Raw genomic sequence first — 15,920 nt, forward strand, 5'->3', positions numbered from 1 at the left:
TTCTTATTAATTATGAAATATTGGAGGGAAAGATTTATCAAACAATTATATGTATATACAATATTAAATATAAATTTAAAAACAATAAACTTATTATAGAAATTTAAATTAATTTAAATTTAGAAAAAGAATCCTTTCTTCGAGTTTGAATTTTAACCACAATTTTCTTTAAATAACAATAACATTAATTATAAGTTATTTATAATTAGATGGCAACTAAAGACTATAAACTAAAGAATATCTATTAAAAAAAAATCTTAAATATAACTACTTAAAAAATACTTAATAATTTAAATAAAAACAATAAATAACATTTAATTAAATGTCTCTTAATTTCTATACGTTGATCCCGGGAACACATAGTGTGGCATAGAGAGTTGTGTAGAATATTTTTTCTACCTTTTCTTGCAACGAAAACAAGCTTTAAAAGCACGTTTAATGGCTCGGATATTATGAATAACTTGTTCCTTAAATTATAGAAAAATAAACAAATGAATTTAACAAAATATTATATAAAATTTTTAGTAACGACTAACCTGCATTAAATTGAAACACATGGCAATCAAAGCCATGCCCAATAAAAGATAAACGGCACATAAAATAAAGCTGACTTCGACTTTGTCTTTATCGGCGGTTATCTAGAAAATTTTATAGAATAAGTATAATTGATTTATGGTTTAAAGGAAAGAATAGACTAACCACACGATCACCTGGCACTAGATCACCAAAACCAATACTGCTTAAGGATATAAAACAGAAATAGCTGCCATCTAAATATCCCCAAGATTCCCATTGACCAAATAGTAAAGCACCCCATAAAATATAGCTAAAGGGATATGACAATATTCAAAATAATCTTATAGGACTTCACTACGAGTTTACTTACCTTATCATTATGAAAACACACACTGTTAAAGGTACTGTTATCTCATCTGTACTACCTTTTATTTCGCGCTCAATATCGGAATCATCATCGTCCTCAAATAAATCTAACATATCTAAACCATTGGACTCTCGACCACGTCCTAGACTTCTGGAAGAGCTGGAAGAAGTTTCACTTTCTTCGCTATAATAACTAGTAGCACTCTCCGAGCTATTGCTACTGCTAGTGCAGGAATCATATTTACTACGTCTTGATTCTTCCATATCGGCCAGCTAAATGGGGATCAATATTACAATTTAAACAAATATAGACTTTTGAAACAAAACCACTTACCGCTTTACTCATCATCATTTGTCGTAGTTTACGTCGTTCGCGTATTAAACGTCTTCTCGCCACTCCCGGACAAATGCGACAGAGGCAAACTTTTGAATAAATCCATTTAAAAGATTTCGCTAAAACATCACCAATATTTGAGAGATATAGAAGAAACAAAGGCATGCCTATAATGGCATAGACTATGGTGGCTAATTTGCCCCAATCGGAACGTGGTGATATATTGCCATAACCTAAAGGAAATTAGAAAAGAGGTTAGAATATACTAGTGTAAGACTTTTCATTGGGTCGCTAACATACCTATGGTTGTAATAACGGTTAAGGAATATAAAAATGCTCCCGAAAAACTCCATTGTTTACTAATGTCTTGACCCACTAGATGATTGTGTACAACTGATCTTTGGAATTCCAGTAAAATTTCGTTAACTCTGTAAAATATTAAGAACAGATGGTTGTCAGTATATTAAAGTAAAAGTGGAAAATCGGACAATGCCCAAGGGGATTTCAATCTGAATCGAACCTTCTCTTATACATTTTCGCATCATAAAATCCTATATTTTGCGATGTCTCCTGCCATATACGCTCCAAACATTCGGCCGTAAAATTACGCGTTAACAGACCATACTTTTCGGGCACCACATCTTTGCTGATTTCGTATTCAAAAATCTCTATCGCTTGAAATATAAAGGCGCCACCAATTGTATATAATATTACCAATAATATAATGCCAACATTACTAAACATAAACGCGGTAAATTTACGAAAATGATCCTTAAAACGTTGAAAGGGTGGTTTCTCTTTCCTTTCACGGCGAAACGATTGACGAGGTGTAGACATTTTTTACGCCGTCGTCACTTTAAGTCTTAACGTTTGCTTATACTATATCTGTGTGTTATTTAAATCTTCTTCGATATTTTGTAAAAGGTTTCAGAGGTGTTTTCGGATGACCTCTAGAATTGATTAAATTATATTTCGTTTCCAGTTTGTTTGACATTCTCCGTATTGAACATGAGTTTCTTTAAAGGGATTAAGGATTTTAAACGGTAATTTTCAAAATCTCATGGACTGTAAGAAAAGAAAAGAGAAAATTATTTTTCATTTAAATAAAATTATTATAAAATTCATTAAGATTTATTTGTTTTTATTAAAACCATATAAATAATGTAATAATTTACAATTTTACATATTTATTTTTATTTCAAATCCCTGTTGCTGATCAACAGATGTTTGTATTTAATTGCAAATAGTATTAGAAAAAACATTTTGGCAAACAATTATGATGCTTAATTGATTTTCAATAAAAAAAAAACTGAAATTTATAAGAAAAAATTTAATTGAAAATCTAAACAGCCATATCAACCAAATTTAAATACTAAATGTAGCTGCTAACAGTGTTGAATAAATTATGTTCAGGTGTGGAAATAATGTGAAAAATGTAATAAATCAATTGTCTAATAAAACTATCGTTAAGTGTTGAATGAAATTAAATAGAAACGTCAAGTTCAATTCTAAACAAATATCTTCTCTTAACATAAAAAATTAAGAAAAGAACTTTTTTAATAGAATATTTTAAAATTTTAGATGATTTTAGTTATTCATACAAAATATAGATTTCTAGTTAGAAATTTGAGTGATCACATATCGAGCTCTCCCTATGTACTAATATTTGTACTACGTTATATATGAAAAATCGGTTTCTGGTCTGAAATATGAGTGATCACAAATCGGAATCTTTATCTCCATTAGATTTTTATTTAAAAAGTTATATTTAAAATGTTCATACTTTTTTGTCAAAAATATTAGTGATCATAAATCGTGATCAATTCTACTCCACCCATCCATCCATAACTACGAGCGAGCGATCAGCGAGCGAGCGATCGAGCGAGCGAGCGAGCGAGCGAGCGAGCGAGCGAGCGAGCGACCGAGCGAGAGAGCGAGCGAGCGAGCGAGCGAGCGAGCGAGCGAGCGAGCGAGCGAGCAGCGAGCGAGGAGCGAGGAGCGAGCGAGCGAGCGAGCGAGCGAGCGAGCGAGCGAGCGAGCGAGCGAGCGAGCGAGCGAGCGAGCGAGAGAGCGAGCGAGCGAGCGAGCGAGCGAGAGCGAGCGAGCGAGCGAGCGAGCGAGCGAGCGAGCGAGCGAGCGAGCGAGCGAGCGAGCGAGCGAGCGAGCGAGCGAGCGAGCGAGCGAGCGAGCGAGCGAGCGACCGAGCGACCGAGCGAGCGAGCGAGCGAGCGAGCGAGCGAGCGACGAGCGAGAGCGAGCGAGCGAGCGAGCGAGCGAGCGAGGAGCGAGCGAGCGAGCGAGCGAGAGAGCGAGCGAGCGAGCGAGCGAGCGAGCGAGCGAGCGAGCGCTACCGAGCGACCGAGCGAGCGAGCGAGCGAGCGAGCGAGCGAGCGAGCGAGCGAGCGAGCGAGCGAGCGAGCGAGCGAGCGAGCGAGCGAGCGAGCGAGCGAGCGAGCGAGCGAGCGACCGAGCGAGCGCGCGAGGAGCGAGCGAGCGAGCTAGCGAGCGAGCGAGCGAGCGAGCGAGCGAGCGAGCGAGCGAGCGAGCGAGCGAGGAGCGAGCGAGCGAGCGAGCGAGCGAGCGAGCGAGCGAGCGAGCGAGCGAGCGAGCGAGCGAGCGAGCGAGCTAGCGAGCGAGCGAGCGAGCGAGCGAGCGAGCGAGCGAGCGAGCGAGCGAGCGAGCGAGCGAGCTGAGCGAGCGAGCGAGCGAGCGAGCGAGCGAGCGAGCGAGCGTAGCGAGCGAGCGAGCCGAGCAGCGAGGCGAGCGAGCGAGCGCGCTAGCGAGCGAGCGAGGAGCGAGCGAGCGAGCGAGCGAGCGAGCGAGCGAGCGAGCGAGCGAGCGAGCGAGCGAGCGAGCGGCGAGCGAGCGAGCGAGCGAGCGGGCGAGCGAGCGAGCGAGCGAGCGAGCGAGCGAGCGAGCGAGCGAGCGAGCGAGCGAGCGAGCAGCGAGCGAGGAGCGAGCGAGGAGCGAGCGAGCGACGACGAGCGAAGAGCGAGCGAGCGAGCGAGCGAGCGACGAGCGAGCGAGACGAGCGAGCGAGCGAAGCGAGCGAGCTACTAGACCGACAGAGCTAGCGATCTATCGATCTATCTATCTATCTATCTATCTATCTATCTATGCGATCTATCTATCTTCTATCTACTATCTATCTATCTATCTATCTATCTATCTATCTATCTATCTATCATTATCTACTATCTATCTATCTATATCTATCTATCTATCTATCTATATCTATTGTAGATGCGTCCCTACCCCAATCATTCCCCAATTATTTTGCACTAATTACTCTTAAATCATTTGCAATCTTGTACAATTCCAGGTATCTATTAATTTACTATCAATTAAAATATATTTTAAATTTTCTTAAAATTTATTTCCATCCACACTTCACTATATATCGTGTGAAAAGAAACGTAAAACATTGTATCGAATGGATCGCAACAATAGAGCGGGATTCCATACCAAGTACAAAACATATATATATTCATATAGTACCAATATAAGGAATAATACATAGTTTTTAATATGTTTATTTTCTGTTTATTTGACTTTTAAATAAACAACAAGATCAGCTACAAAATACTCTTAAAGGTGTAAAATAAATATTAAATTTTTTGTTTTTGTCTTTAATTAATTCGAATGTGAATGAATGATAATTAAAGAATCATAAATTAAAGATGGCCTCTAAATATGGTGAAATTGTAAAAAATCATTAAGAACAATAATAAAGGGGATTGAAGAGTATATACTATAAACTTTTAAAGAAGTTGTTTAAATCAAAATATTTTGGAAGAATTTTTTTCAGATTTTTCTATAACATTATAACATACAACAATTTAATAAAATTTGTCAAACAACATCTCAATATTTTATTGTGGCCTAGAGTATTTCAACAATTTAATAAATAATTTTTAGTCATAAATATTAAAAATTGGGTCAATTAGTAACAAAGCTTTCAAAAAGAAATTTTGAATAGAGAAATTGTTATTATTTAAGATTTATAACAATAAAATTTATGTTTTAGCATCTGGATTTTCAAAATCCCTTTTAGTTATATAATTGTTTTCAAAAAAAAACAAACAGATCCAATATTTATTTATATAGATATTATTTCATTTCTTACTTATTTTTTTCAAAATTTCAACATTTCGTAATTAAAATATGTATAAATTTGTAGCATCAAAAACGAAAATCAATTAGTTGTTTTAGCATAAATATTTGTTTAGAATAAATTTTAATTGTATTCCGTTAAGAACATATCAAAACAAATCAAATCGATATTGAAATTCCATTTTATTTAACAATTATCTTTAAATTTTGAATGAAACATTCGATACAATATCTTTCGCGTGCACACACACGTTTTCAATGTCGGTGTGAATGTTTTCTGCTGCTACAGGTAGTAGTGCTAGGGAAAACGTGGAAGGTGTGAATGAAATATTGGAACTGAAAATATTTAACATGTTCATAGTGAAGAAGTGTGAACATTTATTATTTATGGATATTATATAGAACTTGTAAATTTTGTTACAAATTTTAACTTAATAGCTTCGTCCAATTTATTATAGTCTAAAACATGGACTTGACTATAGTTAAGGCTATAGAACTGTCTAAAATATCGATTATATAACTGTTCTATATTGGAGTCTATAGAGCTATTTATAGTCGAGACTACAGAACTGCCTATAGTAGAGACTATAAAACTTTTTATAGCCGAGACTGTAGAACTTTCTTTAGCCAAGACCATAGAACTTTCTATAACCGACACCATACAATTGTGAAGCCTTTAAAGCTGTCTATAGTCGAGACTATAGAACTTTCTATATTCAAGACTATGGACAGTCCTATACCCTTGACCCGAGACTATAGAACTGCCTATGGTCAAGAGTATAGGACTGTCCATAGCCTTGACTATAGAAAGTTCTATAGTCTCGACTATAAACAGTTCTATAGCCTCAACTATAAACAGTTCTATATCTTCACTATAGTCAGTTCTATTTATAGTCTTGACTATAGTCAGTTCAATTGCCTTGACTATATACAGTTCATATAGAACTTGTAAATATTGTTACAAATTTTAACACAATTATTATAGTCTAAAACATGGACGTGACTATAGTTAAGGCTATAGAACTATCTAAAATATATGTAGATTGTATAACTGTTCTATATTGGAGTCTATAGAGCTATTTATAGTCGAGACTACAGAACTGCCTATAGTAGAGATTATAAAACTTTTTATAGCCGAGACTGTAGAACTTTCTTTAGCCAAGACTATAGAACTTTCTATAATCGACACCATAGAATTGTGGAGCCTTTAAAGCTGTCTATACTCGAGACTAAAGAACTGTCTATAGGTGAGAGTATAGAACTGTCTATAGTCGAGACTATACATAGAACTTTCTATAGTCAAGACTATGGACAGTCCTATACTCTTGACCGACACTATAGAATTGTGAACCCTTTAAAGCTGTCTATAGTCGAGACTATAGAACTGTCTATAGTTGAGGCTATAGAACTGTCTATAGTTGAAGCTATAAAACTGTCTATAGTCGAGACTATGGACAGTCCTATACCCTTGACCCGAGACTATAGAACTGCCTATGGTCAAGAGTATAGGACTGTCCATAGTCTTGACTATAGAAAGTTCTATAGTCTCGACTATAAACAGTTCAATAGTCTCGACTATAGACAGTTCTATGTCTTCACTATAGTCAGTTCTATAGTCTTGACTATTGTCAGTTTAATAGTCTTGACTATAGAGAGTTCTAAAGTAACGACTGTTGACAATACCGTTATATAGTCTCGACTAAATTGTATGGAACCAATTATTTTCTATTCTATGTTTTTCTCTTTTATGAAATCATAGGATTATGATTTAATTTTGATATTATGACTAATATTTCCAATGTGATTAAATAAGGTTAAGTATATAATCATGTTGAAACATTTTGAACAATCATTAATAAAAAAAAACAGAAATCTTTATAATCACCCATTTCTTATTTCTTTCTAAATTTTGAAAAATATACATTTAAACATATATTTTTATTCCAAAATTTTGAATATTTATAAGAGTATTTATTCTAGCTTTAATATAATTTATGTTCAATATTAAGAAAATTCTTTTTTTTTTTTTATTCAAAATGATTTAACTTTTTTCCGGTATATTTTTTGATACGTTTTTTATAGTTATTTATTTATATTTTTTGCCTTATTATTTTAATTTTATATATATTTTTTTTGCATAAAGTATGAGTGTTCTTTGAAATAATCTGTTGGAAGATTAGTTTGGACATCAATGTTTTTTTGAGTCTATAGATTTTTCTTTCAAAGATACTTTGTGTTTGGGCATCATTAATTAACTCACACTATAAATATATTAGAAAGAAAAAACAAATCTTTTTTAACTTTACTCGTGTGTCTATGAGCCCTACAATGACTAAACGGAATGATGACGAGGGTATAATAATTTAGTGCCGATGTTTCAAATGTGTTGTGCGTGTGTGTGTGTGTTTTTTTTTTTTAATTTAATAATTAAATTAATAATTAAATAATTAATTTAAATATTACTTTAATTAGAAAGTTTTTTATTAATTAATGAGAATGAATGTGTTCTATAGTCTTGTGTATGGACATTTATACACATATTCCCGACTTTTTTAAATTCTGTATAATATTCTCGACCATACACAGTTGTATAGTTTCGACTATACACCTGTGTATAGAGACTGTTCTAAAGTCTCGTTGTAGCAGTTCCATAGCATAGATTACAGACAGCTCTATATCCTGGATTATTGATAACTCTATAGTCTCGACTATAGACAATTATATAGTATTGACTATACGTATTCTGGATTATAGATAACTCTATAGTCTCGACTGTAGTCAATTCTATAGTATTGACTATACGTAGTTCCATAATATCTGATGTCTAGACTGGAAATTGTTCTAAAGTCTTTGTTGCAGACAGTTCTAAGGTCTGGACTATAAACCGTTCTATAGTCTGGACTTTAGACTGTTCTATAGTCATGACTATAGACAGTTATATTAACAGTTATTAAGTTTCGCCTATAACCAGCTCCATAATCTCGTCATTGATATCTCTTTAGCCTTGATTATAAACAGTATAGTCCCGACTATAGACAGTACTATATTCTTGACCATATACAGTTCCATAGTCTCAATTATAGACAGCTTGGTTGTAGGCAGCTCTATATTAGCAGACAGTTCTATGGTCTCGACTATAGACAGTTCTATAGACTCGACTATAATCAGTTCTACAGTCTCGACTATAATCAATCCTTCAGTCTCGACTACAGACAGTTCTATAGTCTCGACTAAAGATAGTGCTACAGTCTCGACTACAGACAGTTCTATAGCCTCGAATAAAGACGGTGCTATAGTCTAGACTATAGACAATTCTATAGAAAGATCTGTCTAGACAGTTCTATAGAAGAATAAGAGAACTGTCTATAGTATCAACTATAGACAGTTCTATAAGCTCGAATGTAGACAGTTCTATAATCTCGACTGTACACAGTTCTATAGTCTCGACTATAGAGAGTTCCATAGTCTCGACTATAAATAGTTCTATAGCATAAAGTTTATACTATAAACTATAGAGAGTTAGACTATAGACAGTTATATATTCTCGACTATGGATAGTTCTATAATCTCGACTATAGACAGTTCTATAGTCTAGACTATAGAACTGTCAATAGTCGTGACTATATTAAACTGTCTTTACTCGAGACTATTCAAATGTCTATAGTCGAAACTATTGAAATGTCTATAGTCGTGGCTATAGAACATTTTATAGTCTAGTTCAGTTCTAGTTCAATTATCTCTTTAGTCGAGACTATTGAAAAGTCTACAGTCGTGATTATAGAACTGTCTGTACTCGAGACTGCATATAGTCCAGACTTTATAACTGTCTATAGTCAAGACTATAGAACTGTCTATACTTAAGACAATAGAACTGTCTATAGTCGAGACTATAAAACTGTCTATAATCGAGACTATAGAACCGTCTTTAATTTAGACTTTAGAACTGTCTATAGTTTCGACTTAAGACTCTTCTATAGTCTTAACTATGTATAGTTTTATAGTCTCGACTATGGAACGTTTTATAGTCGAGACTAGACATTCTAAAATGTAACACCCCCTAATGTTTATATACTACATATCTAGAAAAATATATAAAACAGTTCAATACTGTTTGGCATCCAAAAATAATACAATAAATACATTTCGAAATCGTACATGAAAAACTGGCAAAATAGTAATTAATTTAAATTTTGTTTTCGCAAAAATAAACTTTAAAAACAGATATTGAAAATTGTCAACCACAAAATATTAAATGTCAAACATAATTTTGAAAAAAAAAAAAAAATAAATAATAAAAGAATTCTTTAAATATATAAACATACTCTAATATCACCCACATACTACATTTAGTATAGTGCAACTACGAGTTATTTGAATGAATAGAAAACTTAGAAACATTTAACAATTTGTTGAAATCGGTAGTAAAGCATCTTATATACCCTAAGATGTTATATACCTTAAATTGTCTCAATAATCCAAATATGTTCCTAATACTTAACAAAGTTCAAGCAAATTTAAAATCACTATAACATTTTTGAGTAGAACTGTCTATAGTCAAGACTATAGAACTGTCTCCAATCGGAACTATAAAACTGTCGAAAGAGTCGAAACTCTATATTTTAAGTTACTAATATGGCGCCAAATAACTGGTTTCGTGATCAAGTTAAATTGTTTGCATTTTATGTTTAAAACATGCGCTCCTTAAAATTAAAATTATTTCCCTCCTAATGGTGTAGGGTGTATCATACAGAATGCTAAAACAAACATACACTAAATTTTTGTTTAAATTTAAATCGAAAAAAACTTGTAAATCATTAAACAAAAACGTGCTATTTATTCTTAATGAATTTCTGGTATTTTAGAATTGAATTTTGTTTTTTTTTTTCAGACATTAAGTTAATTTAGCCAACAGACAGATTCATAATATAACGAACATTCACAAAAGTACATTCCTTAAAAAATTAAAATTTTCTATAATTAAGATTTAAACTTATGAAGACTAGAATAAGAAATCTTGTCACTGTCTCACATCTGAAGCAATGAGCATTGATTACCAATTAGTTTCTAGTTTAGTTCTAGTTCAGCTCTAGTTTAGTTCTAGTTCAGTTCTAGTTCAGATCTAGTTCAGTTCTAGTTCAGTTCTAGTTCAGTTCTAGTTCAGTTCTAGTTCAGTTCTAGTTCAGTTCTAGTTCAGTTCTAGTTCAGTTCTAGTTCAGTTCTAGTTCAGTTCTAGTTCAGTTCTAGTTCAGTTCTAGTTCAGTTCTAGTTCAGTTCTAGTTCAGTTCTAGTTCAGTTCTAGTTCAGTTCTAGTTCAGTTCTAGTTCAGTTCTAGTTCAGTTCTAGTTCAGTTCTAGTTCAGTTCTAGTTCAGTTCTAGTTCAGTTCTAGTTCAGTTCTAGTTCTGTTCTAGTTCAGTTCTAGTTCAGTTCTAGTTCAGTTCTAGTTCAGTTCTAGTTCAGTTCTAGTTCAGTTCTAGTTCTAGTTCACTTCTAGTTCAGTTCTAGTTCAGTTCTAGTTCAGTTCTAGTTCAGTTCTAGTTCAGTTCTAGTTCAGTTCTAGTTCAGTTCTAGTTCAGTTCTAGTTCTAGTTCAGTTCTAGTTCAGTTCTAGTTCAGTTCTAGTTCTAGTTCAGTTCTAGTTCAGTTCTAGTTCAGTTCTAGTTCAGTTCTAGTTCAGTTCTAGTTTAGTTCTAGTTCAGTTCTAGTACAGTTCTAGTTCAGTTCTAGTTCAGTTCTAGTTCAGTTCTAGTTCACTTCTAGTTCAGTTCTAGTTCTAGTTCAGTTCTAGTTCAGTTCTAGTTCAGTCCTAGTTTAGTTCTAGTTCAGTTCTAGTTCAGTTCTATTTCAGTTCAAGTTCAGTTCAACTTCAGTTCTATTTCAATTCTAGTTCAGTTCTAGTCCAGTTCTAGTTCAGTTCTAGTTCATTTTGATTTCTCAATGAAAACGGCAGTAGTCTTGGTAAAATCCGGTGATTTTGACCTGAAATATTTCAAGGTCTTTTTCAATATTAAGAAAATATGTATGTATTTTCAATAATTTTATTTAAAAACATATTAAAATGCATTGTGAACCTTATTTATATTTAGCATATTTTAAAGATAAAATTGCGGTTTTTATTTCTCCTTACAAAACTTCACAATTTATTTCATTATATTAATTTTATGATTAACCATTACATTTTTATAATCCGTTTATTTGATAATGTTTTTATTTAATTATTTTCATTTTTTTTGTAATTCGAAAAAGAAACTAAACCGCAAATAAAAACATCCCCTCATACCATTGAATTACAAACAAAATATTTATATGACGCGCTTATTTTTATAGTTTACTTTTTTTTTTGGAAAATTGTTTAGAAATATTCAAAGAAAGAAAGAAACAGAAAGGAATCTCTTTGAAATATTTAAATAATCGACAATACACTTTTGCACTTTTACACACTACAAAAACCATATGGAATTATTATTATTTTTCCCTGACCGAATCTACGAATAATATACAAACCATAGACGTCATAAAATTTTTAAAAACTATTTAATGTTTGCATAAATAATATAGCTAAAGGTATGAGATATAGTTTTTGAATATGTGTATAATTTAAAATACCTACATCATATTGAAACAAGTGAAACAATACAAACGATCGGATTGACTACTTAGCAGATGTAAATACTAACTGTAACTGAACTAGAACTAAACTAGAACTGAACTAAAACTGAACTAGAACAAAAACTAAGCTAGAAAAAGAACTGAACTTGAAGAGAACTAGAACAGAACTAGGACTGGACTAGAACTGAACTAGAACTGGACTGAAACTGAACTAGAACTGAACTAGAACTAGAACTGAACTAGAACTGAACTAGAACTGAACTAGAACTGAACTAGAACTGAACTAGAACTGAACTAGAACTGAACTAGAACTGAACTAGAACTGAACTAGAACTGAACTAGAACTGAACTAGAACTGAACTAGAACTGAACTGGAACTGAACTAGAACTGAACTAGAACTGAAGTAGAACTGAACTAGAACTGAACTAGAACTGAACTAGAACTGAACTAGAACTGAACTAGAACTGAACTAGAACTGAACTAGAACTGAACTAGAACTGAACTAGAACTGAACTAGAACTGAACTAGAACTGAACTAGAACTGAACTAGAACTGAACTAGAACTGAACTAGAACTGAACTAGAACTGAACTAGAACTGAACTAGAACTGAACTAGAACTGAACTAGAACTGAACTAGAACTGAACTAGAACTGAACTAGAACTGAACTAGAACTGAACTAGAACTGAACTAGAACTGAACTAGAACTGAACTAGAACTGAACTAGAACTAGAACTGAACTAGAACTGAACTAGAACTGAACTAGAAATGAACTAGAAATGAACTAGAACTGAACTAGAACTGAAATAGAACTGAACTAGAACTGAACTAGAACTGAACTAGAACTAGAACTGAACTAGAACTGAACTAGAACTGAACTAGAACTGAACTAGAACTGAACTAGAACTGAACTAGAACTGAACTAGAACTGAACTAGAACTGAACTAGAACTGAACTAGAACTGAACTAGAACTGAACTAGAACTGAACTAGAACTGAACTAGAACTGAACTAGAACTGAACTAGAACTGAACTAGAACTGAACTAGAACTGAACTAGAACTGAACTAGAACTGAACTAGAACTGAATTAGAAGTGAACTAGAACTGAACTGAACTAGAACTGAACTAGAACTAGAACTGAACTAGAACTAGAACTGAACTAGAACTGAACTAGAACTGAACTAGAACTGAACTAGAACTGAACTAGAACTGAACTAGAACTGAACTAGAACTAGAACTGACTAGAACTAGAACTAACCTAGAACTGAACTAGAACTGACTAGAACTGAAACTAAACGAACTGAACTAGAACAGAACTAGAACTGAACTAGAAACTGAACTAGAACTGAATTAGAACTGAACTAGAACTGAACTAGAACTGAACTAGAACTGAACTAGAACTGAACTAGAACTGAACTAGAACTGACTAGAACTGAACTAGAACTGAACTAGAAACTGAACTAGAACTGAACTAGAACTGAACTAGAACTTAACTAGAACAGATCTAGAACTGAACTAGAACTGATCTAGAACTAAACTAGAACTGAAATGGAACTTAACTAGAACTGATATAGAACTGAACTAGAACTAAATAGAATTGAAGTAGAATAGAAGTAGAACTAAAGAGAAGCTGAAATATAATTGAACTAGAACTTATTTAGAACTGAACTAATATTGAAATGGAACTGAAATTACTACTGAACAAGAATTGAACTGGAACTATAACTGAATTAGAACTGAAGAAGAACTCAAGTAGAACTGAAACTGAAATAAACCAGAACTCACCTAGAACTAAACTAGAACATTGACCAGAACTGAATACATTAAGTTTTTATGAAAAAATTTCATCTACAGCTTTTGGCTAAGATTGAAAATTGTAGTTTTTCAATGAAATATGTATTTACTCGTGTAGGGTTATAATATAGCCGACTATACATACAAATTTGTTTTCATTTTCTGTATAAATATTCGTACACAGTAAAGATCAGTCGACTGATGCATCCCCGGTTTTGTATTTGGATTTTCTTTATTTATTTTCATATTTTTTAAGATACATTTTTAATTTATTTTTTTAAATCTTGAAAATATTTTCAAAAATTCCACCTTTGCTGCATTTTTTGGCATTAAACACTTCATTTAATTAACAAATTAATTTTGTATACTTAAGAACACAACAATTTCGAAAGCACTTATACAAAACACATATTAATTAAAGGGGTTTTCATAACAATTTGGTCCATGCGATGACACTCCCCTCTCTTACATGTTTTTTTTTAATTAATTAATAACAAAACTTTACATACTTTATTTTAGTATTAACCATATGATTTCATAATTAAGTTATATATATTTATTTTTCTTCTTTAATATTTTTGTTTTCACATAATTTTCTTTTGCGGAACATTAAAAATTAATATTACAAACGAAAAGTATTGGAGAAAAAAACTATTTCATTTATTGTCTCTAAAAGAAGAACGAACAAAAAATATTAAACATTTTAAAGTGAATTTATTTTTAAATTTTTTCTTGAGTAGAGATTTTTATTTATTTTCAAAATTTTGTTATTTTTTTTAGCTCTCTTTTTTCTCTAGAAATCTCTCTACCAATCAATGGCACTCACTCGGTAATTGTTCTTATACACGCTCGTTGTTTTCGTTTCATAGTCACCGATCGTTGTTTATTTTCGAAAATTTCCGTTATTCACCGTTTGCCAGACCGTTCATTACTAAAGTATCTTTTGATTTTCCTCAACGTAAGACCCCAAATTTTTTTACTTTAAATACAAATTTTCTCCCAACAGAAAACACATTTTCCAATTTGATCTTTATCATAAGAATACATTTACTTTAAGTAAATTTTACTGACGTTTTTTGTTGTTTTTCTATATTTTTCATTTTTGACGTCATTATTTTGTTTGAAAAATCGGCGTCTGTTGTATACACTCGATGATGTTATTATTTGAAATGTTTATAGTCAATATATAAAATTTTGGAATGAAAAAAAAGCGCAAATCATTACGTTTTCAATTAAATTTTATTAACGGGAAACAAGAGAAAGACACTTGTTGAATTTATAGACCACAAAATCTGGTTAATATTTTAATAGTTTTAATACCTTATGTGTATTTAGTAAAAAGTAATAAAAAACAAATAAATACTCAGTTCTACATTGTATTGTGTTCGAATTTTGGGAAAATTTTGTATTTTAGTGAAATTTTTATTAAAGAATATGGACTTAAAGTGTTCAAAGATTTTCATTAGTTTTCGATTACACAGGTCAACACATTGAACAATTGAAAATATAGATAGATAGATAGATAGATAGATAGATAGATAGATAGATAGATAGATAGATAGATAGATAGATAGATAGATAGATAGATAGATAGATAGATAGATAGATAGATAGATAGATAGATAGATAGATAGATAGATAGATAGATAGATAGATAGATAGATAGATAGATAGATAGATAGATAGATAGATAGATAGATAGATAGATAGATAGATAGATAGATAGATAGATAGATAGATAGATAGATAGATAGATAGATAGATAGATAGATAGATAGATAGATAGATAGATAGATAGATAGATAGATAGATAGATAGATAGATAGATAGATAGATAGATAGATAGATAGATAGATAGATGGATAAATAAACTACAACTGGATTAGAACTGAACTAGAACTGAACTAGAACTAGAACTGAACTAGAACTGAACTACAACTGAACTCGAACTGAACTAGAACTGAACTAGAACTGAACTAGAACTGAACTAGAACTGAACTAGAACTGAACTAGAACTGAACTAGAACTGAACTAGAACTGAACTAGAACTGAACTAGAACTGAACTAGAACTGAACTAGAACTGAACTAGAACTGAAATAGAACTGAACTAGAACTGAACTAGAACTGAACTAGAACTGAACTAGAACTGAAATAGAACTGAACTAGAACTGAACTAGAACTGAACTAGAA

General features: G+C 32.7%; 1 protein-coding gene across 2 annotated transcripts in view; it reads right to left on the reverse strand.

The window, feature by feature from the left end:
* The window catches only part of LOC119614306 (TWiK family of potassium channels protein 12-like), a 14,822-nt gene extending 160 nt beyond the window's left edge, over positions 1–14,662 (reverse strand). Inside the window, exons 1-8 of one of the 2 annotated variants that reach the window (XM_037970443.1) lie at positions 14,556–14,662; positions 1,737–2,281; positions 1,517–1,644; positions 1,217–1,449; positions 887–1,155; positions 700–826; positions 537–638; positions 1–467 (exon numbers count right to left, since the gene is read on the reverse strand). The exon at positions 1–467 is cut by the window's left edge and continues 160 nt beyond it. In XM_037970443.1, coding sequence (XP_037826371.1) covers positions 396–467; positions 537–638; positions 700–826; positions 887–1,155; positions 1,217–1,449; positions 1,517–1,644; positions 1,737–2,053 — 1,248 coding nt within the window. In that variant the 5' untranslated portion in view covers positions 2,054–2,281; positions 14,556–14,662 and the 3' untranslated portion in view covers positions 1–395. Of the gene's footprint in view, positions 468–536; positions 639–699; positions 827–886; positions 1,156–1,216; positions 1,450–1,516; positions 1,645–1,736; positions 2,282–14,238; positions 14,413–14,555 lie in introns of those variants that run through there. The other variant, XM_037970442.1, reaches the window with a different exon arrangement.
* Positions 14,663–15,920: the final 1,258 nt, after the last annotated feature.

The sequence above is a fragment of the Lucilia sericata genome, unplaced genomic scaffold (assembly GCF_015586225.1).
Source record: "Lucilia sericata isolate MDLA Ls3-8-SP2 unplaced genomic scaffold, ASM1558622v1 Contig002779F_arrow, whole genome shotgun sequence".
In the NCBI taxonomy this organism is placed as follows: domain Eukaryota; kingdom Metazoa; phylum Arthropoda; class Insecta; order Diptera; family Calliphoridae; genus Lucilia; species Lucilia sericata.